Raw genomic sequence first — 27,114 nt, 5'->3', positions numbered from 1 at the left:
CACCACGTCACACAAAACCCAGCTCTGAGTCTACTGCCCTCCTGTGGCTCGACAGAAAACACATCACTGACTGAGTGGAGGCAGGACAAATACATCTCATGTCTACATGAGAGCCTTAAGAGCTGTGAACAAAACCAACTCACTCTTTATTAAACTGAAAGGTCTGGTCCAGAAGCTGCTGAACAGGACAGAACCAACAAGTACAAGGACTGAGTTTATTTCAGGTAAAGGGGTTCATTTATGGAACATTTGAAGGCAGGGATTGTAAACTGTTGGTGCATCTGGTAAATTAAAAAAAACAATGGTTTAACAAAAAATGAATGGATGAATAATGAATTATAATATGGCAAAAAAAACAATTTATCTCTTGGTAACGTCACTTGTAACTTTTGTTCAGTGTGATCTTTAATGACATTTAAATGATGTATAAACAACTCCAGTTTCAGTTAAAACTCAAAGTAACAAGTGACCTTTAGGTTCAATCTGCCACCTCACTTTGAGTTAAAGCTCCTGTATACAGAATTCTTACATTATGTTATTATCACTTTTTTTATTCCTCCACACTGGCGACAGTCAGAGCCAGAGGTATATTGCTTTCAGGTTGTCCGTCCAACCGTCTGTCCCATTCTCGTGGACACAATACCTCAGCAACACCTTGATGGCACATCTTCAATTTGGTAAAAACATTCACTAGGACTCAAGGATGAACCGATTAGATTTTGGTGGTCAAAGGTCAAGGTCAGTGTGACCTCACAAAACACTTTTTAGCCATAACTCAAGACTTCACAACAATTATGACCAATTTTCACACAAATGGTTGATATTTTCTGTGACTCTGGATAAACAGGGATGTGACCTGAAACTAGTCTGAGTGGAGGAGGCAGAGAACCACCAGGAGGTGATTCTAGGTTGGGTAGGTTTTTGCCTTTATTGTGATAGGGACAATGAGAGACAGGGAAGTTGGGGGGACAGAGAGGAGTCACATGCAGCAAAGGGCCCAGGCTGGTCAACCAGGTGATTATTACACCTGTTATTATCACATGAATGATTCTAATGGCATTAGCTTTTGTTTGCAAAGAAACAAAACAAACAACACTACACACAGCAGCTTTAAAGACAAACAGTCTAAAAGTCTTACCTTTGCTGACCTCTGCTGGTTGAATATCTTGCTGCAGTGATATGCAGGTGTATCCCAGGATCCCATGACATCACTGCTGGGTGTAGTTACAGACTTTCTGACTTTTGTCAGAGGTGAAACAGACTTCAGAGCACAGAGGGCAGAGAAACAGGCTGTTCAGTGCACATCAGTGTGTTCACATGCATTGGCTCTACTTCCTGGTCACTCAGTGAAGTCACACCCTCTCCAGTGTTATGGACAGCTTTGCAAGTGTAGCTGTTTTGCAGTTTAGCAACGTAACGCAGGTCAGTTTGAAGCTGTTGAAGGTCTTTTAATCTTAGAAAAGGTCAGTTTTTAAAACACAAACAAAATCAAAGATAAAGAACATTTAAAAGATACAGATCAGTTTAAAGCAAATCAGTTTCAAAAGGATATTTACAAAGTGTAGTTACATGTATGATTAGTGCTGGTACTACACAAGAGGTAAACCATGTGCAGTGTCGGTGGCAAACTGCATCATTACTTCACCACTGATCTGTACAGACCAGTCATCAATGAGACGAGCCTGCAGTCTGAAACTGAACTGATTACTGTGGAACAGTTTACTGAAAAAACACCACCATGTCAACAGAAAGTAAAAGGGCATGAAAGGAGAGTAAGAAGATTCAATACATCAAAAGACCTAATCAGAAAAAATGGCAGTAGCTTTGTTATTTGTTCAAAAAATAAAAATGAGCTTAGCCCCCCCCAAAGATGAGTAGATTTGTGTTTTCATTTGTCTTCGCCTCTGTAGCTCGTTTGCATCTGTTGTGACACAAGTTCGGTTATCTAACGTCTCCTCACATGGCAGACGAACCAGCTGGTTGTTGTATCGTTTCCTGCCCAAAACAGGGAAGGAGCCGCTGCATAATTGAGTATATTTTATATCATGTTGGTTAAAGCAGGTGATCAGATGATACGTTTACATGACGCTCTACCACAGTGTGAATCCTCTGAAACACAGCTTACATGGGTTTATATGGGTCTGCAAAACGATCTGTACCTTTTGATTGAAATAATAATAATAAATGCCCCAGGTAGAGGTTTGTTGAAAGGCTAGGGTTAGGGTTAGGGTTAGGGTTAAATAGACTGAGTGCTAAAACTACATCATAAACAGGTAGAACCTCAAGGACTTTATCTCTAGGAGAATATCTGGGTTTTATTTATTCATATTTTTCCTTTAATGTTCATAAAAAACCCAACTTTCATTTGCCAATCAAACCTGAGTGTCAATAAATGTCTTACCCTGTCTCTTTACTAATATCTGTATTGCTCCATCTAGGGATTTAGACTTTCACCAATCAAGTACGTTTTAGTTACTTTACCATGTGGTGAGGCAGCTTAATGTCCGGCCTCTTTTATAAGGTTTATTTGCAAAAACAAATAATCAATAGTCAAAATCGAAACTGTATCAAACAGCAAATGATGCTGGAAAATTAAAAAAAAAAAAAAAAAAAAAATCACTTTGTAGATTGAAAACCAAACGATTGTGAAATAAACACCTTGACCTGACTCCGTCTGAGCTGAGCGGTTTTGCTTGATGACACGTTTCCTGCATCATCACATCAGCTATCTGTGATCTGAGTCAATACAATGCATTATCTCAACATGAAGACACTGTGTTATTTTAATAACTAAAACATTAAACATCATGTGATCAAACTACTTTATATTCATCTAATTAATTGAAATGCTTATGTGTTCAGAGAATCTTCAGAAAATCTAATTTTACATTTATTGATCACATGGATTTAGGTGTGAGAGCCGTGAACCATCACACCTCCATTATGATCACGTGACTGAAGAATAATACTGAATTATAGCGCCAGCTTTAAACACAAGTTGAAATGACACATGACAGAGGAAGCATCAGTCCTGTGTGAACATGAGAGCAGTGTGATGTGCCTTCACTGTGTGTTATTATAGCAGCAGTCTTTCCACAGCACATACAGCAGTGTGCTGTCTCTACTACAGATGATGACTGAATGAGCCATGTTCACTGCAACTTCATTTCAGTATACGTCTGTCAAATCAGTTCAACAGTTACTGTTATAATATTCCTTAATTACGTAACAAATACTATCATATATGTCCTATTGTATCTCACCAAAACAGAAGACATTAGCAAATATAGCAGTTCAAGTGTTTAAATGGAAACAGGAAAACAAGAATGTGTCTACACCTCCATCAATTCCAGTTAAGAGAAAACTTCAAAGTCACTATTTGCTTTGATTTATGGAAAGTGAATTAGGTCAAATACCTCCACAGTCCTCTGGAAACACAGCTTCACTTTAAACGGTCACAACGGTTGGAAAGCAGTGATTTAAACTCACAATCTGGACTCCAGCAGAATTGATCACAAGACTTAATAATTAAGGAATATATGGAGCTTCAAAGTGATCAATATTAAACAATCATAAGAGACAGATGAATAAATTGTGAAACTATAATTTGTGAAAATCCTTCAAGAAAACATTAAAACTTAGCTCACTGTTATAAAATGTTTTTGTTCATTTATTTTTATAGAAATCTGTTTTTTTCATGGCACTTTTCTTGACAGTGGTGTTGTCACCACCCTCTCTCATTTCAGCCAATCACAGCAAGTAAGCTAAGCAATAGCTGGCAGAATTAGCCTGTTATTTCCTGTTGGCATGAGCAACAACAATGTCCAGGTGCTCTGAATCAGCTGTCCAGCTACTACTGTTAATTAATACAGTATAAAGACACTGAAATGAACATCTCCGTTTATATATGTGGCTGCTCAAGCCAACAGGAGCACTGTTAGCAGTGTTAGCTATCACCGCTAACAGTGGCTCCTTTGGCCCGAGCAGCCTTGTAGTCACTGTGTCTGTGTTGCTTATTCACAGCAGAAACCTCTTGTTGGTTGATTCATAATAACGTTGACATTATCGTTGACCTAGCTACTAGCTACATTTGATGGCAGCAGCTTAGCTCGCTAACAGAAGAGAAGCAGGGGCTACATGAGGAAGTGACTGTTCCCAGCATCACTGTCATGAAAAGATCTATTATTAAATAAAATGAAATAAATGTTATTACAAAAATGAATGATGAAATAATAGTTCATAAAAGTGACTTGAGTTTCAATAATTACTTCAATTATTTTACAAAGCAGGCTATTCATATGATTAATCATTTATTATTGAATTATTATTCATTTATTTATATTGTTTAATTATTGGTGATTATTTAATGAATTTTTAAATTATTAAATATTGACTACTCTGGGATTCCACGGACTGTGCTTTGTGGGTCAGTGGGATCAGTAACAACAGGTTTAGTTTCACTGATTTAGCTTTTTTTTCTGTGGCAGCACAACATAAAGTGATTTATTTATTTATCATTACTGGTCACTGGTTGTGATTAAATTGTGCATATGGTTTGTGTTTCCCTTTCATATCTGAAGTCTGCTATGCTTGTTAGAGGCTGAATCTTCATTAAGCAAGCAAATTAAATCTATGTGACTGGAAACTAACTAAATGGCAGCAGGTAAGGCTGGAGCAACATGCTGCTCTGCTGATAATGAAATATTATGTACCAAGCAGTGTAGCAGCTAATGATGTATCACTAATCCAATAATCAGCAATACTGTAACTATTTATTCATAAATTGTTGTGTCTAAAATGCTGCTTCAAAGTTTTTTCTACTCTAATAGAAAAAGAAATCTAATGGAAGCTTGGAATATTTGGAAGTTAAAGACATTTTTGGCCTGAAATTTCTCAGATACTGCACATCAGCAATGAAAATATCTCTAAAGACATGCTCCCCAATTATGTTGTAGAGTTCAATTCAAACTGCAAATTCAGGAAGTGTCTTTAAATCAAAAAATAAAAGACGAAAAACTAATGTAGCTTATTGTATTTGACCCTGAGCTTCAGTTGTGGTCACGGCCATGCCGGGCAGAGTGACTGTCTGGCCACTGAGGATGTGCTGTGAGTGTTTGGCTACAAGAGAAAGTGAAAGAAGCTAATCTACCTATAATCAATGGGCTCCTCAGGATGAAGTGGCAGGGTGGTGGGGGTGGGGTGTGGTAGTGCTTGGTGGTGAATGCTTTTCACTCCCATTCAACGTGTTCAGTTTATACTTAGAAGGGTGCCTTTCTGAAACACCGCAGTCTTGATTCCAGTACAGCCTGTTAAACACTGAAGTGTCGTTTGCATGGTGGTGAGAGGCTGTGGAGCAGCTAATGGATCCCGTTGATGATGTGGTTGTGCAGCAGCTCCTGTTCGTGGTTGTGCAGGGTTGGATTCAGCTCGTCGTCGCGCAGCCTAGCATTCTTCCTGATCTCTTCCAGGGAGTAGTCCTGCACCAGGCTGCCGTTCTCAAACACAGTCACCAGCAGGTCCTGAAGAACAGAGCATACACATAAATCATGGAGTACAGGAGGAGGAGAGTTGAATCAAGTGACAAGCAGCAGCCTGGCTGTTCACACCAGAGGCTAATTTCTCCACCGGTCAACAAGTGATTCTGCTCTTCTGCTCTTTTTTTAAATCACGCATAAAGCCGATCTTCACAATAACTCCGGGATCAGTGGGGTGTCACTTCCTCTGCAACAGTCAAGTTAAAAGGCCTTGTGTGATGATCTGCTCGGAGGGGTTTGTCTGTCTCGATCTCTGTTTACACATCCCTGATTGCTCCAGCCCACTTTAATTGTATTGGTATTTCTTAATGGGTTATAGACTAGTCTATTCTAAATAGTACATTTTATGTGCTGGCTTGTTAATGAGAATCTGCTATCGGTCAGGGAAAAAAAACAAAAAAAAAAAACATGTCATCGGAGCTTGACCGACACAAGGGACTAGAAGTCAGGATGTCATGGCCACTGCTGCTTTGATTTTGAGCTTTCCTTTTAAAAATCTGTCTGTTGTGAGTCCTCTGACTTTATGACACTACAATACAATGGTTTTGGAGAAACTGTTGATCTCACAATATGAAACAAAACAAAACAAAACAAAACAAAACAAAACAAAACAAAACAAATAAAAGAATCTTCAAGAGATTCATGGTTTATGGTCTCAAAAAAACATGTTGCAGTACAACACTGATCCTGCTCCTTAATCCTTGGACAGTGGATATTGTGAAGACAGTGAAAATGAGGGGAGGGAACGTTGCTGTTATGTGGTCTGCACCTCAAACATCAGACTACTGGTGCAGCTGAAGTTGTGGCACCTTGATGAGCACAGAGGTTATAGTATGTATTATAGTTGGATAAATAACATATAACCATAAATATATGGTTACATAATATAACCTCAAAATGACCAAGCTATAAAACTAATTGATAGAAACGGAGAGCAGAAAAACAGCCTTGGCTCCTCACTGAATATTAGTGAAGTTGGCTGAACTACTTTTGAACCAGCCACTGGTACAACCTGCCGTCCAGTGAGACTGTCAGAAGCCAATCAGGACCGATGTTCAGTGGTGCACTAGGACAAAAAGTGAGTCTTGTGGTGTTTTCCCACCTGCACTTTTTAGTCCAGTTAAACCAAACCCTGGTTCGTTTTCCCTCTTGGTACAATTAATTTGGGGCAGGTGTGAAAACAGTACTCACACTCGGGTGCGGACCAAAACAATTGCACCGAGACCCTTTCGAGGAGGTGGTCTGGGTCCAGTCCCAAACAAACTCTAGAGTGGTTCGTTTTTGGTCTGAAAGAGTTCTGAACTCTAACCAACCCCACTAGCAAGTGAGCTCGCAAGTTTGAGCTTGGTGGTTCCTGTAACCTTCTTCCTGTGTTTACTTTCCTGCTCCAGCCAGACAATCTGAACAATACGTGGTTTGTAATGATGCATTTTGGTTCATTTGAATTTGTGTGTGTGAAAGAAAACCTAACCTACAAGATTACAAACTCATCAACTGAACAGGACAAGAGCAAAAGCGCTGTTACAGGGAAAACATGAGACTAAGCTGCTGCTCTGAAGGTGAGCTGAACTAAACTGTACCTGGGCAGAGGAGGGAATAATAAATATTTCTCATCAGTGGATATAAGGTGTGTTGAGGAAGAGGATCATAACCAATAATGTTGAGTATGCATGAAAACAAAAAAAAGCCATACATAAGAAAAATTATGAACCACAAGCACCTGAAAAAGAGCAGCACTGTTAGTTCAGAAAATTAGAAAAAATGACCTGATTGATATTTGAATCATCTTTATTTTATCAACCAAATTATCTGTGCTAAAAAAAAAAAACTTGACACAGTATGTGTTGTAAAACAGTGATGCTTGAAAACTGAGAGTTAAAATGAAAAACTGGACTAACCTCCTCAGGTTTTCCCGCTCCTCTTTCCACTGTCTCTAAGAAGCCATCAGAGTTTCTCCGCAGTGATAGCCGTCCCCTCTTTGACCTCTTGGATGGGTCAGTCACTGGCTGCTTGTACACATCCATCTGGAGGGAAACATAAAACTAGTTCAGAGACTACTGATGGAAATCATCTGGCTCCAGTACACCTGAGCAAACTGAAAGCCTCTGTCTGTGAGGACTACAGTATCTGAGTCCATCCTGGTCCAAAAGCTGAACTAGGATGCAGCTCTGCAAAGTCAAGATCATTAAGTGCGCCACAAGACACAGACTAAAATCTACACAAAACATTTAGCTAGATGATGTTATGCACTTCCACTGGGAGCCTGTCAGCAAAGGATGTTTGAATGTCCAGTATCGACAGGAAAAATGATGACAGCTGGAAAAAACTGTTTCAGTGTATTTGACACATTAACTACTATTGTTTTCAGACCTTCTTGAAAAACTGTGAACCTGTCTTACATAATATTAGAGGCTTTTGAAAGACACCAATCCTAAAGTGTCCTAGCTACATACATGTTGTTAAAAGCTGATTTTTTAGGCCCTCTTCACACCTGCATTAACATCTGTCTAAGGTGATTTGATCACCAGTGGTCAGCTATAAGTTCAGGTGTGGACACACCCGAGACGCAATGAGGACGTGTGTGAGATCCGATCACTCAGACCACATTCAGAGGAGGTCTGGACCACGTGTCCACATTCTTCCAGCAGTGTGAACGTGACTGTGTCCTGGGCCACGCTGAAGGACCAACTACTGACGTCTTCTGTCAGTCTGATTAGTCTCACAACAGCTTCATCCTGAACCTAAAATATTTTACTATTTACTACACACACACAAGCAATCACATTGAAAACGTTGTCTGATTGTCACACTGCTCATGTTTCTTGTGTATGTCGAGTCCTTGTGACCCCCTTCTCGATAGTCCCTAAAAAATGTTATCAGAACCAACAGGAATCCACATCGAACCAGAACTCCTCCACTTACCCCCTTGCCATTAGTCTCCACGTAGCTGCACTTGAAGGCACAGCTGAGTGTATCTCTGTTGAGTTTCTGAAGTAAAGCGCTGCCACATCCGAAGAAGACGTTCTCAGCACTCCAGCCTTCATCACTCAGCTTCTGGAGAATCTTCAGAAAACAGAGAAGGTCAAGCTTCAAACACAATAAGACAAACGTCATCAGGATTTTATGTTGAAGCAGAGTGATAAGCTTTGTCAGCTTCAGTCAGTGTGTATAAGAAGTATTGAAGCATTTCACAGCACTGTTCAGGAAAACCAAACTTCTGATGACAAATATTTTCAGGCAAGAGAGTAAAACTGTGCCTCTTATAGTTAAGACAACTGCAAATCTGTTTTTCTGCTTAAACAAACTCTGACATTTGGACACAGTGGTCTGCAACAGAGCAGACAGCATGACAATACAGAACACTGAGCTGGACTTGTTTGTCAAACTTCAAGTCAGTCAGACTTATGATGTGAGGGGTGTGGCCTTTTCAAAACAGCACCATCATCTTGCCGACTGGGCCCATGTTTGTTGGGAAGCACATGCTCATCATTTTCAGTTACTGGGCCACGTTTCATGTTTCTACCTCATTCCAGGTCACGACAGAAGACAAGCCTTGAACCCTGAACATACTAAATAAGATGCATAAAGAATACTTAGGATGAAACTAGTAAAACAACGTTTTTTTACCTCGTCCACTGAGCTGAGGTCGATGCCGTCTCCTTGGATGATTCGCAGGTACGATGGCAGCACCTTGTATCCAACCGAGTTCAGAGAACAGCCAAAACACTCTTCTAAAATCTTGATAACCTATAAAACAAAAAAGGCATTTGAATGATTGATACATGTGGGTGTTAACTTGGTCCAATCAGAAAATCTTATAACATCTTATATTTTTCAGAAATCTACTTAAAAAGACACCATTCAGAATCAGAGAGTATTTCTACAGCTTTATGTATGGTGTTTCGTATACATCTGCTGAGGATTCGACACATCAAATCAATAAAGAGAGGGACGGTGAGACACAACTTCATTTATTACCACCTTAACTGTCACTTCCTCATACCTAACTTTCATAACCTGCCACCACTAAAAAATATCTTAGCCAGTAACGAGTCAAAAACTCTCAGTCCCTCTGAATACAAGACTTTTAGAAGCTCAGTTCTTACGACATATGATGCATAATTTGTGTATGAAGAGTGAAACCTGGGAGACTGAGAAGAGCTGTTTTTTCTTCTTGTCTGGGAAAGCAAAGTTGTGCCTCCACTATGCTATTGTCACTGCTTTGCAGCTGCAATACACACTCACCATTAATTATGAAAGGTCTGAAAATAGTATAAAACTTTAAACTTCAGAACAGCTGAAATATGGCAAAGAAGAGACAGTAAAAAAATGTGGTAACCTGTTTTGGAAAGTAAAATTATAAGTCTCTAAGTATCAGGATTTTTGTCAAGAGTTTCATTATTAAAAACAGATTTAGTTGAAGAATATCACAATTATAGGTAAAAATTAATGGCCGAAATCTGACTAATATGCCTCGATTTAAAACCAGTTAGCTGCATCCCTTGTTATATGCCACGCCCATTTCAGCTTAATTAATTTTTTCTTGCAAATTCACAAAATACGCAAAACTAACCTCTCATACTAGTCTGTGGTTTCTTCACTCAAGATTCTCTGGAGCCTCCTTGTCAATAATTCAACAGTTTTAATTTCATACATTGGTTTTTTTTTACCTCAACAAGAGTCTCTGCGGGATCTCCGGAGTCTGGCCTGATGACCAGACAGGAGTCCTGACTGCGCTCCATGACTCGCTCCTTCAGTTTGTCTCCCCAGATGTGTTTACAGGCGTTAAAGATGTCGTAGCTGTCGCTGACCACAGAGACTGGTCCAGAGGAGAACTGGTCCAGGACTCGCTCAAATGCCTCCTTCTCCCTGCTCCTCCCCCAGGAGATGATGGTGCTGGATGACAGGAATGAAGTAATCAACAATCTCATGGTGTCATGGTGATGGTGTCACAGTCTCGTCACAGATCAATGACACCTCAACTGGTCAGATTCTGAAGAAGCCAGACCCAAAGGCTAAATGTTTTAAATTATGGATTATATAATTTTTGGAGTATTTCATGTCTTTATGTGATAGTGATAGTGAAAAGAGACAGGAAATGTGGGGAAAGAGAGGAAGGGAATGACATGCAGCAAACAGTCCAGCCAGGATTGAGCCAGGGACTCACTGCTCACGCCAAATACATTGTACAGTACAGTACAAAAATTTAAATCCCCGATTCCACATATCAAACATGACAATAGACGACGGTGTTCTATATAATTTACACTCAAAATGCATTCTTACATCATTGTGGAGGGAAGTAAGAGATCCATGAAACTGGTCAACCTGGGCTGCTATGATAGTTATGTGGGTTTGTTTGAAACATCAGGGTTTTTCCTGCATAGAGAATTGCGAGGTGGCCGCCTCCGTCAAATTTTGTGCCGCCTCCTGACAAAATTGTAGTAGGGCCTACTTGTTTTCTTGGTACTTGGTGGATTTGACGTTTTTAACTGCAATTGTGGCTGTACGCCGCTACGGCAGTGTAGTGGCTTTGTATCGTAATCCGTGCATGAGGCAGAGCCATCCCAAACTGCCAAATAAGAAGAATACGAACATGCTGGATTTTCAGCCTGCGGAAGGTAGGCCGCGATTTTGTGGCAACATCATTAATTCTTGTAATATGGGGAAAAAAAGTTAATTCATGTTACTGACGAGATATGGTCTAGGTGTCAGGACTGACAGTAGGCCTAGTTCTCAGCCACAAGTGGAAGGTGACGTGGAGGAGAGGATCAGAGAGAGGAGTCAATGAGAGAACTAAGGCTTTAGGAGTGTATTAACGAGTGTATTAAAGCTGACTTTTACATGATTTTAACATCAATTATTCATCTTCCCAGATGTTCTCAAAAGCCTAGAGTGACTGGCTTTGACACGTAGTGGCTGGAGACCCCCTACACCCACCCTCCGTCGTACAGTTAATACCACCCCCGGCTAATGTCCGGCCAGGAAAAACCCTGAACATCTGTATCACCAGTAACAGAGTAAACCCAAGCATACCCAAGGTAAACATGCAAATGTGAATAAAGACGGAGGTAATATAAGATACGTGTGTGTGTGTGTGTGTGTTATACCTGTGCTCTGCTGCTGGGATGGAGAAGCCAGCCATTGGGCAGCCATAATACCTCTGAGCCATCAGCAGCCCAGCCACTGTGTCTGTACTGCAGAAATTAACCAGGTGAGCTGCTCCACCTAATGCTGCAGACTGGAGAGTGGAAGTAAGAATCATCAGCCACTTTGCTGTCTCAAATAACATCTGAGTTCAGTTCAGAACCAGGCACAGTTTAAAAGGCTCAGGAGCAAGTAATCTGCATCAGGGTTGTTACATCTTGGATGTTTCTGTTTTTGCAGTGAGATTCATTCAGGTAGTGACAGACTGTATATGACAGCTCAGCTTAGCACTGAGCCACCACCTTCATGTGATGTATCAGAGTGACTTATAAAGGTGAAAGAAAATGTTAGGTGGCTGGAAAGTGACCAAAAATCTAGTTCGACATAGAGACAGTGACATCAACTACAGTGAATGCAAACCATATAAAGTCACAGATGGTGGAGGACATCTTCCTTAGACGTTATCCCTACCTATCAGGTCAGAGAAAAAAATGATTTTATTTTTTTTGTTACTTTACACCAGTGGCTCTCAACCTGGGGATTGAAATCCCCCACAGGGGTCACTAGATTATTTTCGGATGTCATGGGATGGTTTTCAAAATAAATAATTAATGAATAAATAATAAAGAAATTATTTTTTTTTCTTCTATTGAGTGATTTTTCCATTAAATCTCCCACACCAATGTTATAATGTAGTTATTATAAAACAGATTCAAGCAAGCAGTGAAACTATTCTGTGAAGGTAGGAGGGAGTCTAGAACTCATCTCAAGGAAGTCATCCCCTCTAGCTGGAGGCAGACTGACCATGGCATAGCACAGTGGCAGTTGCTAAATGTTAGCTAAGTACTGCTAAGTGTCTGAATATGGTGGCCTCTGAAAAAATCTCAAAAAGTTTGATGTTGTTGACATGATGTTTTACACTTTACACACTACAGAAGTGACTAAGAACACAGTCTTCTATCCAGTAATTTAATTCTTATGAATGACTGCGTGACTGAAATGTCTGGGTCCCTTTCAGTCATCAGTGAGAGGAGCTCCATAAGTGACACTGGTGATTCAGTACTCTCAATTCAGCTTTAAGAATGAGTGTTAATCGATTTGTTCCTCCATGTATTAACAGCTCTACCAGGGAGACAGACATGAGGTGACACTGTTGTCATAAATCAGCTGCTGCCTGTGTTAAAATGGTCATGGTATGCCGGACCTATGAGGATTTTATTTTAGACTGAAACACTTCCACCGGCTCTGTGGCTCAGACACTGATAACTGAATTTACATTCCAGCGTTATTCTTATTATGCTAAGTCTTTCCCTCTGACTCTCATTGAGTTCTCTTAATCTAACCTTTGTGCCTGTAATCATTGATGTCAACACTACTTATATCATGCAATAATTGGATAACATCAGCATGACACAGCCATATGCCCAAAGCAGATATCACAAGACGATCATTTGCTGTGTGGGCCCTTCACATCAGGGTTTTCAGTTCAAACTGAAACCACTTACAGGGAATTCAGTTGATTCTCTGGATGATAAGCAGTGATACTGGTTATATAGAATTGCCTGTATCGTTGTGCAACCATGTGCCCGAATATACCCTTCATTTACAGCAGAAGAGTAAAAACAAGGAGCAACAGTCTTCCTGACCTCCTGTGAGGAGACTCCTCTGTAGCCAAAGTCGTGCAGTTTCAGGTCCAGGCCTTCCAAGCTCCCTGACGTGGCCTTCAGGTGCTTGGCCAGGATCTTCTTAAACTCCCTGGAAACTGTGGCTACCGTGATGGGATACCACATCTGAACCAGCATGGTCTACAGCAAGCAAGAGGGAGGGGGAGGGGTGAATGAGTATGGAGAGGAAGACAACAGTGAGATTGTGATGGTGAGTGAGCAGTTGTTAAGACAAAGAAGTAGACATATAGAAAATGTAGAAAATATGACAAGTTACAGCATGACTGTGCATGAGGATGGAGGCACTGGAGGAACCCTATTTTTCTAACCGCCTGCCTGGTTTTATGTTGTATGTTGTAAGTACAGTATAGACTACACGGCTGTAGTCTATACTGTACTTACCCCCCCCCCCTCTAGACGTCATGAGCTACGATGGCGGATGAGAATCGATCAATACACATACAGAGAGAAAGCAGAATAATGATGCTCTAAGGACTATGTGATATTTGGAGGTACTCTCCTGTGGGATTCAGAGGGTTGTGTCAGTAGTGTATTGTCCATGTACATGAAGCTAACAGAGCGCTACAAAGTGAAGTGAAGGAGAGTCATTCTACCTCAATGTAGTTGGTGAGCCAGTAGAAGTTGGGGTCTGTGTTCTCCACAGTGAAGAGCACGTTTCCTCTCGGTATGATCCTTCCCTCAGGGACAGCTTTGATCCGGATAGGGAGACGGCCATCATGTTTCTGACAAAGTGACAAGGACATTGACTTCAAGTTAGCTTCATAAATGATGATTGATGCACCACCTGTGAATCTGTCTTGACAGACACACCTCGAGAACTTTCCTCCAGCTTTCCTCATCGAACACAGCTTGTTTGAAGTGCATCTGGTAGAAGAGCTTGGCTTCCTGAATCTTCTCCTCTGTGACCACAGGCCCTGTAGACAACAATCCACATCATCCTTCTGTATCTATCTACTCATAGCTTAAGGATTCTGTCAATTCATTTCTCGGATCAGAGGAGAGGAAGTGAACCTACCTGTGAGGTACTTCTTCAGCAGGTACTGAAGACCGAAGAACACCACTTCATTGAACTGGGAACCTTTCTTGCGTCTGCATTCGAAGTAGGAGTAGATTTTGCTGACGTTAGGTGGATACTGTTTGTAGTGTGTGATCTGAAAGAAACAGAGAGAAGCCACACAGCTAGCAGATTAACTGAGTAAACTTGTCACAGTGTAGTTCTAATAATCACCTGCAGGATCTGGAACAGTCATTCATCACACTCTAATCTTATCACATCACAGATTTGTGTTGTGAAACAGCATGAAATAAAACCCTGGTCAGTGCACCAAGGTTAAGCTGTGAACTGGAGGATTGTCTGCTCTACGTCATGTAAGCATGTTTTCTGGAACCATGTTGGAAGGAATGAAGACAGCTTAAAGCACAAGTCTCTCTTTATGCTCCTGCAGCACTAATAGAATAATCAACAGCAACAACCAGTCAGTGGAGGAAACAGCTCCAAGAGGCAGTCACTCTGCATTCTTCTGCCTCATCCTGCCTCCTATTCAAGTCCCTCTCGCTTCAGGAGAACACCTAGCTTGCAGCAAACAATTTAATGCAATGTTTTGGTCCTAGACCTTCATCAGGCAATGCCTGGGGACCCAAACATTGCAATAAATTGTTTCCTGCAATTTAGACAGTGTGCAGGATTTTTTGATAGCCACTTTGGATCCACTCATCCTGTTCCTAAGCACCTGCCTCACAAAAAAGATATGCAAAGTTTTCTCCTTCTTTAGTTTATCTAGACATGTCACATATTGTATGTCATATATCTCAGGGTAAGTTACTCTGAGATGTCATTACTTGGCATGGCAGAGTTATTACAGTTCGGAGTTCTTGGGAAGTTTTTATGAAAAACAAAAGATTGGCACATTGGTCCTGTTCAGACCCGCATTAAACTGCATCTCAGGTGATCTGATCACAAATTCAGGTGTGAACAAACCCAAGATGCATTGAGGCCACATTTGAGATCCAATCACTCAGACCAAAAATATTTTGACACTGTTTAGTGTTTTTCATACAGCGATTTCAAACAGCTAAAACCCCATTTCATGGTAGAGCTGATGTAGTTTGTCTGTACGCTCACATTGTTCCAAAACTGTCACTGATTTTTTTGTTACTCAGTCCATACATTTTGAGTTTTTGCCAACAGGATTTCCATCATGTCTCCTAGGTGGTGCATATATACAAAGAAAACTTATTTCAGTTACTTCTGTTACTTGTAATGTATGCAGGTGAGTACTACACCTGGATGGTTTATAGGATACACACAACACACATACAAGGTACAGTTCTTCATCATAATCTTTCCCAAGTAACTGGACAAGTATAAATGCACAGGAGTCTCTTTGTCTGACAAAAAAAAAACTGAATCCACCTGATTCATTCAACATGTTCTTTCTTTGTGGGGAGAAGTCATTGTATACTTCTAAATATTCTACAGTTAAAGTTGTTGACTTCATAATACAATGTGTTTTAAAGTTTGTGGATGGGTAGAAGCTGCACTGAATTAAGGGTTTTCACTATGTCATTATGGTTTACTAAGGAGATAAATGGGCAAATGGTTTTCTGCTGTTCAGATCAGCAGTTTCAGAGACACCAACAATCCTGTCACAGTCAAAGTCTTTGAGATATAGATACATAGTATATAGCTTGAATGACATTACAATTCACTTAATAATTACTGACAGTGCAGTGTTATTTCTTGATGATTTTCATTTCTCCTGGTTTGTCTACTTGTTAGAATGGAACATAAACATCAGTATGCCTGAATGGATGAGAGCCTTATGTAGGGTTTATTCATATTAGAACATAACCACTTAATTTAATTTAATGGACTATCAAGACAAGCTATTACATAAGATGGAGTATCATACGGAAATGTTTCACTATAATCCATTTCTTCCATAATTAGTAATTCAATAGTACAAATATTTAATATTTCAAACATCAGTCATTAATTTACAATACAAAGAATTAGTTTGCAAAGTTGTACAAGTCATTAACAGCCGTTGTTTGCTGGTAAATCCTGCTGTTCCCTATGGAAAACAATACATCTGAATCACATAGTTGGAATTATCTGAATGTACATGTACATGTGTCACGTGACCTGCTGTTTTTGACCCCTGGATGTCATAACTCACTCATGTAAAGGGCTCTATTTGAGGCCATGTGTGGTGTGTTCAAGTACAGATGGAAAATATCTGGACATCTGAAAATGCTGCAGAACAGTATTGCAAGTGATCACCAAAACAAAGAAAGAGCAAATCCACTGTGTAAATCACTGATATCAATCTATCAAGGCTGAGGAAGAGGAGGATGAAATGATCCCTTGTAACGTTCCAGCAAATGGTAAAATAAAATAAATAAATTAACTGAAATTGAATATGGATTATTGGTGGGTTGTATTTAGGTTCATTACATTTTCTCATTCAGATCTGTTAAATTCATGTTTTAAAATGGACTGTGGTTAGTAAAGGTGTGCAAAACAAAAAAATCGATTCACATTAGAATTGCAATCCTATCAATTCAAAATGGATTCATAAATTCAAAGAGAAAAAGAATAAAATCGATTCATATTTTTCAGTCTTTTCTCACAGCGCTGGTTTCATTTTTCCCCTGATACGAGTTTAGCCTGACAGTCCAAGAAATGGCGCTGTGTTGGTTTGCACCCAGATACTCCTCCTTGGAGCTAGAAGAAAGTGCAGTATGAGCAATGGAAAACATAAAGGAAAATGTAATTCAACCGACCCCGTCTTCAGTGACGGTAACGTTTGGACACATTTCAGATTTTATAGCCTCGAGGGGAAGAAGCAGCTCAATAACACCCATGTTATCTGCAACTTTATAAACATTTTTAAGAGCTTGAAGATCTGATCATCACTAAAGTGTGTCATATTGACGCTCAAGGTATATTGATTGATTTCCAAATGTCAATCATGCATGGAGTAACACACGAGAACATTAAAAGATGGCCTCTGAGCTGCTTAGTGAATTAAATGGTTAATTAGTGAAGATGAAAAGACAGAAAACATCCTTTCATTCATCATTCACTCTTTTGACAGTTTATTTATCTGCAATGCTTTTACACAGAAACATGATAGTCAGTCTGTTACACTCCTCTGCCTGCACTGCAGCTTCTCCTCTGAATGGATGTCCAATGTGGCTTCATAACACAATAACACAAACTACTTGTGTTCATTCACCTTCTGCCTAATGCTACGCTAATTACAACCCGCTACATCCATGGTATGATCTAATATTACTGAGCTGGATGTTTGTCTGATGCTGTATCATATTCTTAACATGATCAAACTGTTCATAAAATCAGTTTAACATTTCATCATGTGATCATAGTTGACTAATCTATGTAAACTTGTCAGCGTAAGAAAAGTGGTTACATAACCTTAGAAACGAGTCGCAACATTACGGTGCGCATGCTTGCATGTATGCACTTTATAGGTGCTCTCGGATACACAACTAGCACTACACCTCTGACCGTCATATATGAAATGTAGCGTCATATACTATAAGACCTGTTACCATGGTCTGGTGTTGTCATTGCTTTAACTTTCAAGTGTTTTTGTGAGCACCTCTGGAGGAGTGGTGGGGGTAGGACACTGAACACACCACAGACACAAAACAGAAGAATAAGAGTAACAAGCAGCAGGTGTGTACATACACTAGCATGATTATGGTATTACCATGCTGTTAACAGACCAAATGCAGTATGCATTAAAGTATTAAGAGCTGCATGTAGCCAGGCACAAGGACATATCAGGCCTCAGTGAATTCCTCAGAAACTTAAGTAGTGAAAGTTAAAGCTCACAGTGCTCCCAGAGCCCTGCTGTGGCTGCATATTGGATATAGTTGTTAATTATTACACAAGTTATGCAACTGAGAATTTCAGCAGAAAACAAAACACAAAGCCGAAGTCACATGTACACCATTGCCCTGGGCTCCAGTGAAAAAGCATGTAGTCAGGCAGGCAACATCATAATCAGCATCATCACCGCTGTAAAAATCAAATTATAAAAGAGCAGATAATAAAATCTGAGCAAGGGGATTGGAAAAGGTAGCCTAAGACAAGTCAGGACTACAGAGAAGGTGGCGCTTGATGTGAAAGTGAAACTGTTCTTCCTCTCCTTTGCTCTTCTGCAGCTGAGAGAGGTGAGAATGTCAATAGTTTTGCAGTTAGTCAGTCATAAAGCATCAGTCAACACTGAGACATTCTGGATGATTGAAAATATTGCCCTGTTGGTGGCGGTAGATGAAAAGTAATCAACCATAGAATGTAAATAAAGATGGATGTAGCCTTTGTGAAGTCACCCACAAGGTTCTGAAGAACGTTTTGAAGCTCAAAATGAGCTGCTTCATCTTCGCCATCTTGGTAGCGCCTGACTCCACCCCTAGCTCCCAGCAAATCCAAATATACTCAAAGAGGTGGGACGCGATGGAGCCGAGACTTTTGCCCATGCCGGTTTGTGGCAAGTATATTCTCACTCAACTGTCACTCAAAGAGGCCACGCCCTCAATTATACACAACTTTGGAAGTCTTAATAAAATGTAAACAGGTGAGTTATATAAACAGGTGTCATGAAGGAGGAAATTAGCTCTAGAGACCAAAACAGTTTTTTGTGCCAGACTGTAAACATGTTTATTTCTACTGTAAAGTTGGACATTTTAACATGGGAGTCTGTGGCATTGACTCATTGACTGTTGGAGCCAGACTCTAGTGGTCATTAGAGGAACTGCAGTTTTTGGTTCTTCAGCATTAGCTTCATTTTTCAACCCCGGGGGTTGCTGCCTGGGCTCACCACAGTGGCTAGGATTCATCTTCTGCTGACCATGAATATTAATCTCAACCAAATTTAATGGAGATCCATTCAATATCTGCTGATATTTCAGTTTGGACTATAGCTCCCTAATACTGGATTCCTGAAGCTGAAACTGACATAAATATTTTAGAGTTAAAAAAAATCTGATAATGAACTGGCCAATAGTAAATTTAAGAAACAAACATAATATAAACAACAATCTTGATACGGATCCCTTAGATTTGATTTTCTGAACAAGACAGAAAGCAGAGTGCTTCTGCTTGATAAACTCTAATTGGTGACACTGTTGCTAAATGATCTCAACCCTAGTTTGGCATTTTACTGCAATTTCTTCAGAACGTATCGGCTGACACACAGTATGCAATAAACCTGAGTAAATATCAATAAAAAGTACAAGTTCTATCCATCTGATATAATTTTCATGTCAAATTCATTTGAACAGAATTGTTTGACTAATTAAGCTGTTTCATATCTTATCAAAGGCCCATATTTAAGAATCAGCTACAACAGAAGTCAGTACAACCCTCATTATTGAGATTCTGAGATTTTTCAGATTCAGTACTCATAGACTTTTATGATACCAGTCCTTTACAAGTCTGTGGAGAGATATCCTGCCATTCTTCACAGATGCTCTTTGATGGAGGGGTGTTGTTTCTCTACTTGCTGCTTTAAAATACTTTCTATTGGATTCAAGTCAGGGGACAAACTTGGCCAGCTCATTGTTTTCGTCTTTAAAAGCTCGTTTGATTTTCACAATCTTTGGGATCATTGTCACATGTTGGGAAATTCCTCTCCTGCCAAGCTTCTTGAGATTGGGAGTCATCTTTTCATTTGGTATTTGGATATACAAATTTACATTCATTGTGTCATGTAGACATGTCTATCCTACACCTTTTGCACTCCTGGCCAGGTCCACACCAAACATGCTGGACCCCATCTGATCCAAACACATTTATTTTGATTTCATCTGACCAAAGAATGTTCAGCCAATATTCATCTGGCCTCTTTTCATCTTCTTTGGCAAAGTTTAATATTGCAATTTTATGCTGTTTTGTGAGTAATGGTTTTCTTCTTGGAGGTTGACTTCATGCAATGTCCTGTGCACTATCTGAGCTCTCTCTCGCCAAAACACCAGTTTTCACAGATAATTCTTGTGCCAGTTCAACAGCACCTACCCGTCTGTTTTTCAACACAGGGCTGTATACTTAGCAAGTTGTGCATGGCATAAATTTCACTGCGCTTTCTGTTATTTCTTCCCATGTGTAGCCATGATGCATTAGACACACTGTAGTGTTCATGGATTCTTTTTGCATTTTCATAGCATTGTTCATGAAAAATGGACTTTAATGGAAATCACAGATGTAACCACTTCTGTTGCACTGAGGTTGTACTTTGGGGCCTATATTTAAAATGTAGAATATCTAACCTGTTTATTTGTAGTGATACTACACATGGGTGAACCAAGTTTAGCTGTAACAGTATACATTGATATGATGGACAATAACAAGGACACCATTCTAGATGAACAACTACTGGACAGTCTCCGCTTGCTGCTTGCTGTACCCCTCCCGTACTTTCGGCTGCCAGTTTAATTTTTTGTGTGTAAATGATACAGCTGTGTGCAGAGCATTGATTTCCCCCCCCCCCCCCCCCCCCGAGTTTCAAACTTCACCTCTAGTCATGTCAGAAACAAGCCTCAACCTCTGGAGCTGAACAATGAAGCCAAAACTAGAGTACCAAAAACTGCAGTTCCTCTAATGGCCACTAGAGTCTGGCTCCAACAGTGAGTCAATCCCCATAGACTATCATGTTAAAATGTCCAACTTTACAGCAGAAATAAACATTGAGGGTGTTGCCTCTTCGAGTTACAGGTGGGTGAGTGTATACTTGCCGCAAACCTATACAAAACAAAATCTCTGCTCCAAAGCAGAGTCAGACACTGCCAAGATGGCGATGGTGGAGCAGCTCACTCTGAGCTTCAAAACTGCTCTTCATTCAGAAACCTGTGGGTGACGTCACAGAGGCTATTTCCATCTTTATTTACAGTCTATGGTCAGAAAATATTATTGTGATTCATCCGAAACACAAATGAATCTCCAAGGGAAAAAAGGAAATCTGCTGCATCAGACAGCAAAGGCCACATATTTAATGAGTGAGGCAATAATTTTAACTGCCAACTAGTAACTGTAACTGATCGCACTGAACACTCACATGACAGAGTTGTTTTGCATGCATTAGTAATATCTACAAACCAACGTTGTGAGGTAAACTCACAGTTAATACAAAGCACCAGCTTATTGCTGTGCATGTGGTCACCTTTAAAACCCCAACATGGACATGTACTGTATGTGGTTAAAAAGTTGAGCACATTTACATGAAGATTTCCTGATTAGTTAATAAAGGACATTTATTGTTCAATCATAGAAGCAGAATTGCTTTAAGTCTGAATGCCATATACAACACTATGTGTCCTTGTAGTTGACAACAGTGTCTCATTTCTGTGACTAACTAACTAAACACTAAAAATGTTGACTACATGGGAGGCAGTATATTATATTAGTAGTAGTGTTTATATTAGTAGTATTTTGGTATGTACTTTTTTTTTTCTTTAAATCATGTAAAATGCTGCACTGTAAACCTGGTAACCCCCGTGGACTTTCAGATGAGCTCATCAGATTGTACCAAATCAGTTTCTATTATGTGATTGTGATGACAGACACATTGGAGGAATCCTCTTGGCTGTGCTTCTGCGTTGGACTTGTTTGCAGGGGTCATTGGAGCTAATAAAAAGGCCAGTTGGTCATCGTCCAGACCTTTGCCATCTGGCTGCAGTGCAAACCTTTGAATGACATCTAACACTGACATCTGACATTTAACTCTAACGAGCTGAGGGTGTACTGAACATGCCAGCACAGTCTGCTCAAGGACTGACTCAGAGCTGGACTTAAGTAACTAACTGACATGGGACGCAAAACATGACTTCTACTGAAATGAAACTGAAAGCAATACTGTCAATTGGGGGGGGAGAGAAGCAGGCATTACTGGTTAAGCATTACAATGAAATTAATCACACCATGCCTTGCCCTTCTGTACATATCTGGATTCATAAAACTGGAGTCCTGGGACTCCTGAAAGGTCCTGGTCTTTCATAGTCTTCAGCACATCATTCCCTTGAAGTTAGCACTTTGAGACAAATTAATAATGACTGTTTCAACTGTCAAAAACTAAGTCAAAGGCAACTTGATTTTTACTCTTACTCTCCAGTTGCCCTTCACTTAGTACTGTTAGGCACTGTTACACTACTATTTTCTCCCACGCATAGGATAAACTTTAGTTCCATGCCAGTTTTTTTGTCATAATTTTACCACATATAGCTGGACTGAGACCTGCTTAGGCCCCTGTGTATTAAACCTGAAATAGCCCTGAATAGTAAAGGCCCTTTACCATGTGGTTCTGGTTGTAATAATGGGTGTATGCGTACAAAAAACACATACACACACTTGCAGTTGGTGTGAACTATAAATATGTGTAAACATTAAATGTGTGTACACATACAAAAGACCCTGTGGTCGTATAGTTTAAGGGTAATGTGAGAGTAGGCCCAGTGATGTTGACACAGTGAGTATGTGTTTAGAAAAATGCGTGTATAATCCGTGAGGGCAGATGTGAAGAATGGTTTTGATATGGTGAAAACGAAACTCAGCCATTACACTGGCACCAGGAAACTCTAGAGAGGGTGATTCCTCGAATCACATCTTCTCAGGTAAGGTTTCATGGATTCAGTTTTCATTACTTATCTATGGACTCTACCCCCTGTAACCTCTGCTCCTGGATTAACAAACTGTAATAACAACACACTGCACACAATTCAGGTCACATCATTACTGCTGGTGCCCAACAATATCATCTACTACTATAGTCAAAACATTCAATTAACCAAAAATACAACGTCTAAGTACATATCCCAGCGATGTGTTGTGATATATGGAAAGATACCCTAGCTAACTGTGTCAAGAAATAAACAGAATTAACTCAAATTCACTCGGAAAAAGCAGTAACAGGACAGTAAAGGGGACTCACCTTGTAGGAATCCGTCGCAAGCAAGAAATTAAAATCCTGCGCTGCCATTGTTGTTGTTGTGGGTGAATGAATTAACGTTAACGTAGCAAAATGTCACTTCAGCCTCCGTGTCCTCGTAGCAACTTAAAAAGAGAGCGACCCAGGACCCGGACCGAATAGCTGATATTAGACCGGGCTATGATAGACTGGGGTACAAGCAGCAGAGGAAATGAGCCTTCAACGACGAATTCTTGTGATTTTTGCTCCTGTGGTTCTACTGTGAAAGCGGAGTCCGACGTTACACCAGTGGTGAAACAAGTAGAGCAGTAATCATATTGTAGGTTGGGGGGTCGTTAGAAAGGGGCGGGGTTCAGTACTCATGGCCAAGCGCACGTCCTCTCACCGCCTTTCTGACCTGCTACGTCATGGTGCATTCAAGTGCATGTAGAATTTTTTTGCAACGATAGCTTATAACTGTTTTTGTTGTTAACCACCCGAGTGACTTGAGTAAAGAATTCAATTCTAGGAGAAAAGGGGAAAATGTAGAAGTTAATTTGGGAAACTTCTGTTTCTGGATAAAGAATTTTACATTTAGAATTATGAAGTTAAGTAGATATTCAAGAGCACCATCATTTGGATTATCATGGTAACATTTTTTTTAAAATAACAAAAACATAACATAATCATCATCTTTTATCATTATCTTCTACATAATAATTAAATCTAGATGATTAGGCCTCTTGGACGTCTGGCTGTGATGACATATGTCGGGTGTTTGTGTTTATTTAGATTTACAGTTCAGATTGTGTATCTTGTTTTGTTTTATGTGATTCTGATGTTGGTAACAAATCTTCAAGGTTGAAGGAGTTGAAGTTGAAGGAGAACTTGTTACCTCCAACTAAATAAATCAATAAATATTTGTGTATTTATGTACCACTGTGCTTTTTGTCTTATAAAATAATTGATCGTTTTACATTTTTATTCCTTTTATGTTCTTCTGTTTCACTTATGTAATTTTATGTGCTGTTACCTGAATTACTGTACATTTCCCTTCATCAATAAAAAGAAGAAAAAAAGATTGAAGAAAGTTAAAGGAATACTCTGACATTTTGGACTGTAAGCTCTAATTGTATATCCATCGTCTTATGAATTAGATTCCTTACTAATATTGATCTCTCTGTAAATACCTTTGTTCAATTTAAGTGGATTGTGAATGTGGCAATCTACACGATTTTCCTTTAAATAAGTGCCTTTTACCGCATGAGTGGTGACTGAGCCTTTGACCCAATGACAAAATGATATAAAACTTGCATTTTACAGTTTTATGAACTGGGTGTCTGATGTGACTCACCTGCAAAATCATAAGGAACACGAGTCACCAACACAAATTTAGTGACATATGTTACATTACATTGAGCTAGTTCAAAAACAAACCTGCAATCACCATGTATGGCCATTAGTGTCCCCAAAGATAACGGAATGGAGATCTAGGAGATTGCTGCTTTAAGTCAGGTAAAAAAAACTTCTTCACATTTAGAATGGACAATTCCCTCTGCTATAAAGTCCCCTGTTGTTTTACCAAACAATAATAGCTGTTCAGTTTAATTCTGCATTTTAATGCTAATACTGTCTTTGCTGTTATTCATTTGTAGTATTTTCTGCAACTAAGCGACTGCAGAGTAGACAATCAGCTTCCTGTTTACACACACCCACGCACTTGTGCAGTGTGCATGAATGGTCATGTGATATGCGTTTCCAGGTGTGTTAGTATGGACAGAGATCATTTATGATACGGAGCTAAAACTTTTCCTACTTCACTATGTATTGCTGTAAAATGATGCAAATCCTCTGTTAATATATTGCATCTGTAACAGCAGCCTACTCCTGGGGCCAAAGGAATAATCAAAGCTATTCAGCCCTTAGGCCTACAACAGCACATGTTTAGGACTATACCTATCTATTATGTAAGTTGATGTGGGTGTGTTGTTGTGTGTTGGAGATTTTTCTTCCAGTGTTACACTAATAGAAGTGTGGAATAGGTCTGGCAAAGCACTGTCCATTGATTATTTGGTTAAAAATATGCGTACTGATAAAAGCTGCTAAGAGTAATCCTTTCATGTGGTAAATTTCACAGTAGGAAAAATGAAGGATTAACAGGACATGGGCAATGATCAGTGCTTAACTTGTAAATTAGGAGGTTATGAAACACAGAGTCGGAGCACATCTGGTCCCCCAAGCACTCAATTTTATTGTGGGACAGCCCTGAGCCCTCACACTTAAGTGTGTGAGTCCAGGAGGGCAGATGTTAGAACTGGACCTGATTGTCTGTACCACGTCATGGCAAAACATCTCTTAGTTCATGCAAATCCAGTCTTGTGGTGATGCTACAAGAAAAGCCGGAGGACCATCAAATCAGATGAAATTTCATAGGAAAAGTGAAAATTTGAACTGCTGGTGGCCCCACAGTAAAAGTCAGAGGACCACCACAGTCACTACAATTCATTCTGTGGGGACCATGAAACAAACACAGATCACTATTTGCACAATGATCAGGGATCTATCCTTTGTGTATTGAATCAGGTGAGATACACATGTTGAAGTAGCTATGGAACCTATCCACACAGTAACTATATATGTGCTATATGGCAAAGCTGCTGGAGCATCCTCAAAAATGTAACTCATCATCATGGCTATGGTGGAAATATCATGTGGGGACCACATGAACTGTGATTGGTCAGCATGGGCTGCTTGTATTCCTCATGCTGGTGGAGCTCAGTAATATTCTTATTATTAATAACACACATCTCCCACTGTGAATCATCTACACAATGCAATCACTGCTCTCAAATACAGCAATCTCCTGTTCGATAATGAGTTCAAATACAATCTACCTGGGTATAACTGTAAGCAGATGCTTAACCCAATGTCACTCTATATCACACAGTTAATGAAAGAATATAAACACAGACAGTGGGTATTATAATAAAAGAATGATACAGGCTGTTCACACATTATATGATCACCCAGAGCTGCAGTTTTGCTTTCACCACTGTGTTAAAATGTGAAAGTATAAACCTAAACCTCCCCCATAGACACATAAAGACTGTTAACATGAAATAATAAACTCTACACTGATGTCACAATGTATATGTACAACAACTAATTCACCATTGTCTCACTGCTCATGACTGAGCACCAGTGTTTGCTAACATTAGATCATATATGACATTTTGTATTGGTAATAAAATACCAAGCCAATATTGGAAAAGTAAGGGTGCGCTATCAGATAGCTAACATTAGTTAGCTAAATTATAACTTAGGGCCAAAGTTAGAAGCTAGTTAAATTTGCATTATTCAGAAATTCTAAAAGTAAGAGTTTAAAGTGTATGAAACACGCCAGATAGTTAGCTACTGCTATTTACATTTACTTACAGTACTCAACTAGCTTGTGTGATGCATGGGAGTAGAGACTTTAGGGCATGAGAGACTAATGGGAGTGAGGTAGACAGAGAGATGTGAAGCTAATGTCGGTTTAGAAAGAAAGGTTTAGGACGGTCCACTTTAGGGATGTCTGAAATCGCAGTACAAGATCCAGGCATGAATATTGTAATATTTATAATTACAGGTGACTAGGATAAATGTTTAATCTCCCTATAACTGTCGTTTTTACCTTTTTTGGAGGGATCCAAGTCCCAAGGAACGTATCGGTACAAGGAACAGCTTTTTAAACTGTTATTATTATTCAATAATATAGAGGTTATTATTTTGTAAAATTTTTTTTAAATAATTTGATGTACACACGCTGGGGAAAAAAAC

At 39.6% G+C, this 27,114-nt stretch overlaps 1 protein-coding gene across 1 annotated transcript; it reads right to left on the bottom strand.

Moving 5' to 3' along the window:
* Positions 1-1,427: 1,427 nt before the first annotated feature.
* Positions 1,428-23,638, bottom strand: nampt2 (nicotinamide phosphoribosyltransferase 2). The gene is made up of 11 exons (XM_023424745.2): positions 23,320-23,638; positions 14,382-14,517; positions 14,177-14,280; positions 13,960-14,088; positions 13,328-13,486; positions 11,645-11,775; positions 10,205-10,430; positions 9,162-9,281; positions 8,457-8,597; positions 7,433-7,558; positions 1,428-5,519 (listed from the first exon to the last, which is right to left on the bottom strand). Exons 1-11 carry the CDS (start codon positions 23,365-23,367, stop codon positions 5,358-5,360), a joined length of 1,482 nt encoding a protein of 493 aa, XP_023280513.1. The 5' UTR covers positions 23,368-23,638; the 3' UTR covers positions 1,428-5,357.
* Positions 23,639-27,114: the final 3,476 nt, after the last annotated feature.

Source organism: Seriola lalandi, unplaced genomic scaffold (assembly GCF_002814215.2).
Source record: "Seriola lalandi dorsalis isolate HSWRI2012SDOR001 ecotype SW California unplaced genomic scaffold, Sedor1 jcf7180002054748, whole genome shotgun sequence".
Taxonomy (NCBI): domain Eukaryota; kingdom Metazoa; phylum Chordata; class Actinopteri; order Carangiformes; family Carangidae; genus Seriola; species Seriola lalandi.
Note: the sequence above shows the minus strand (reverse complement) of the source record. Positions and strands in the feature narration are given on the sequence as shown.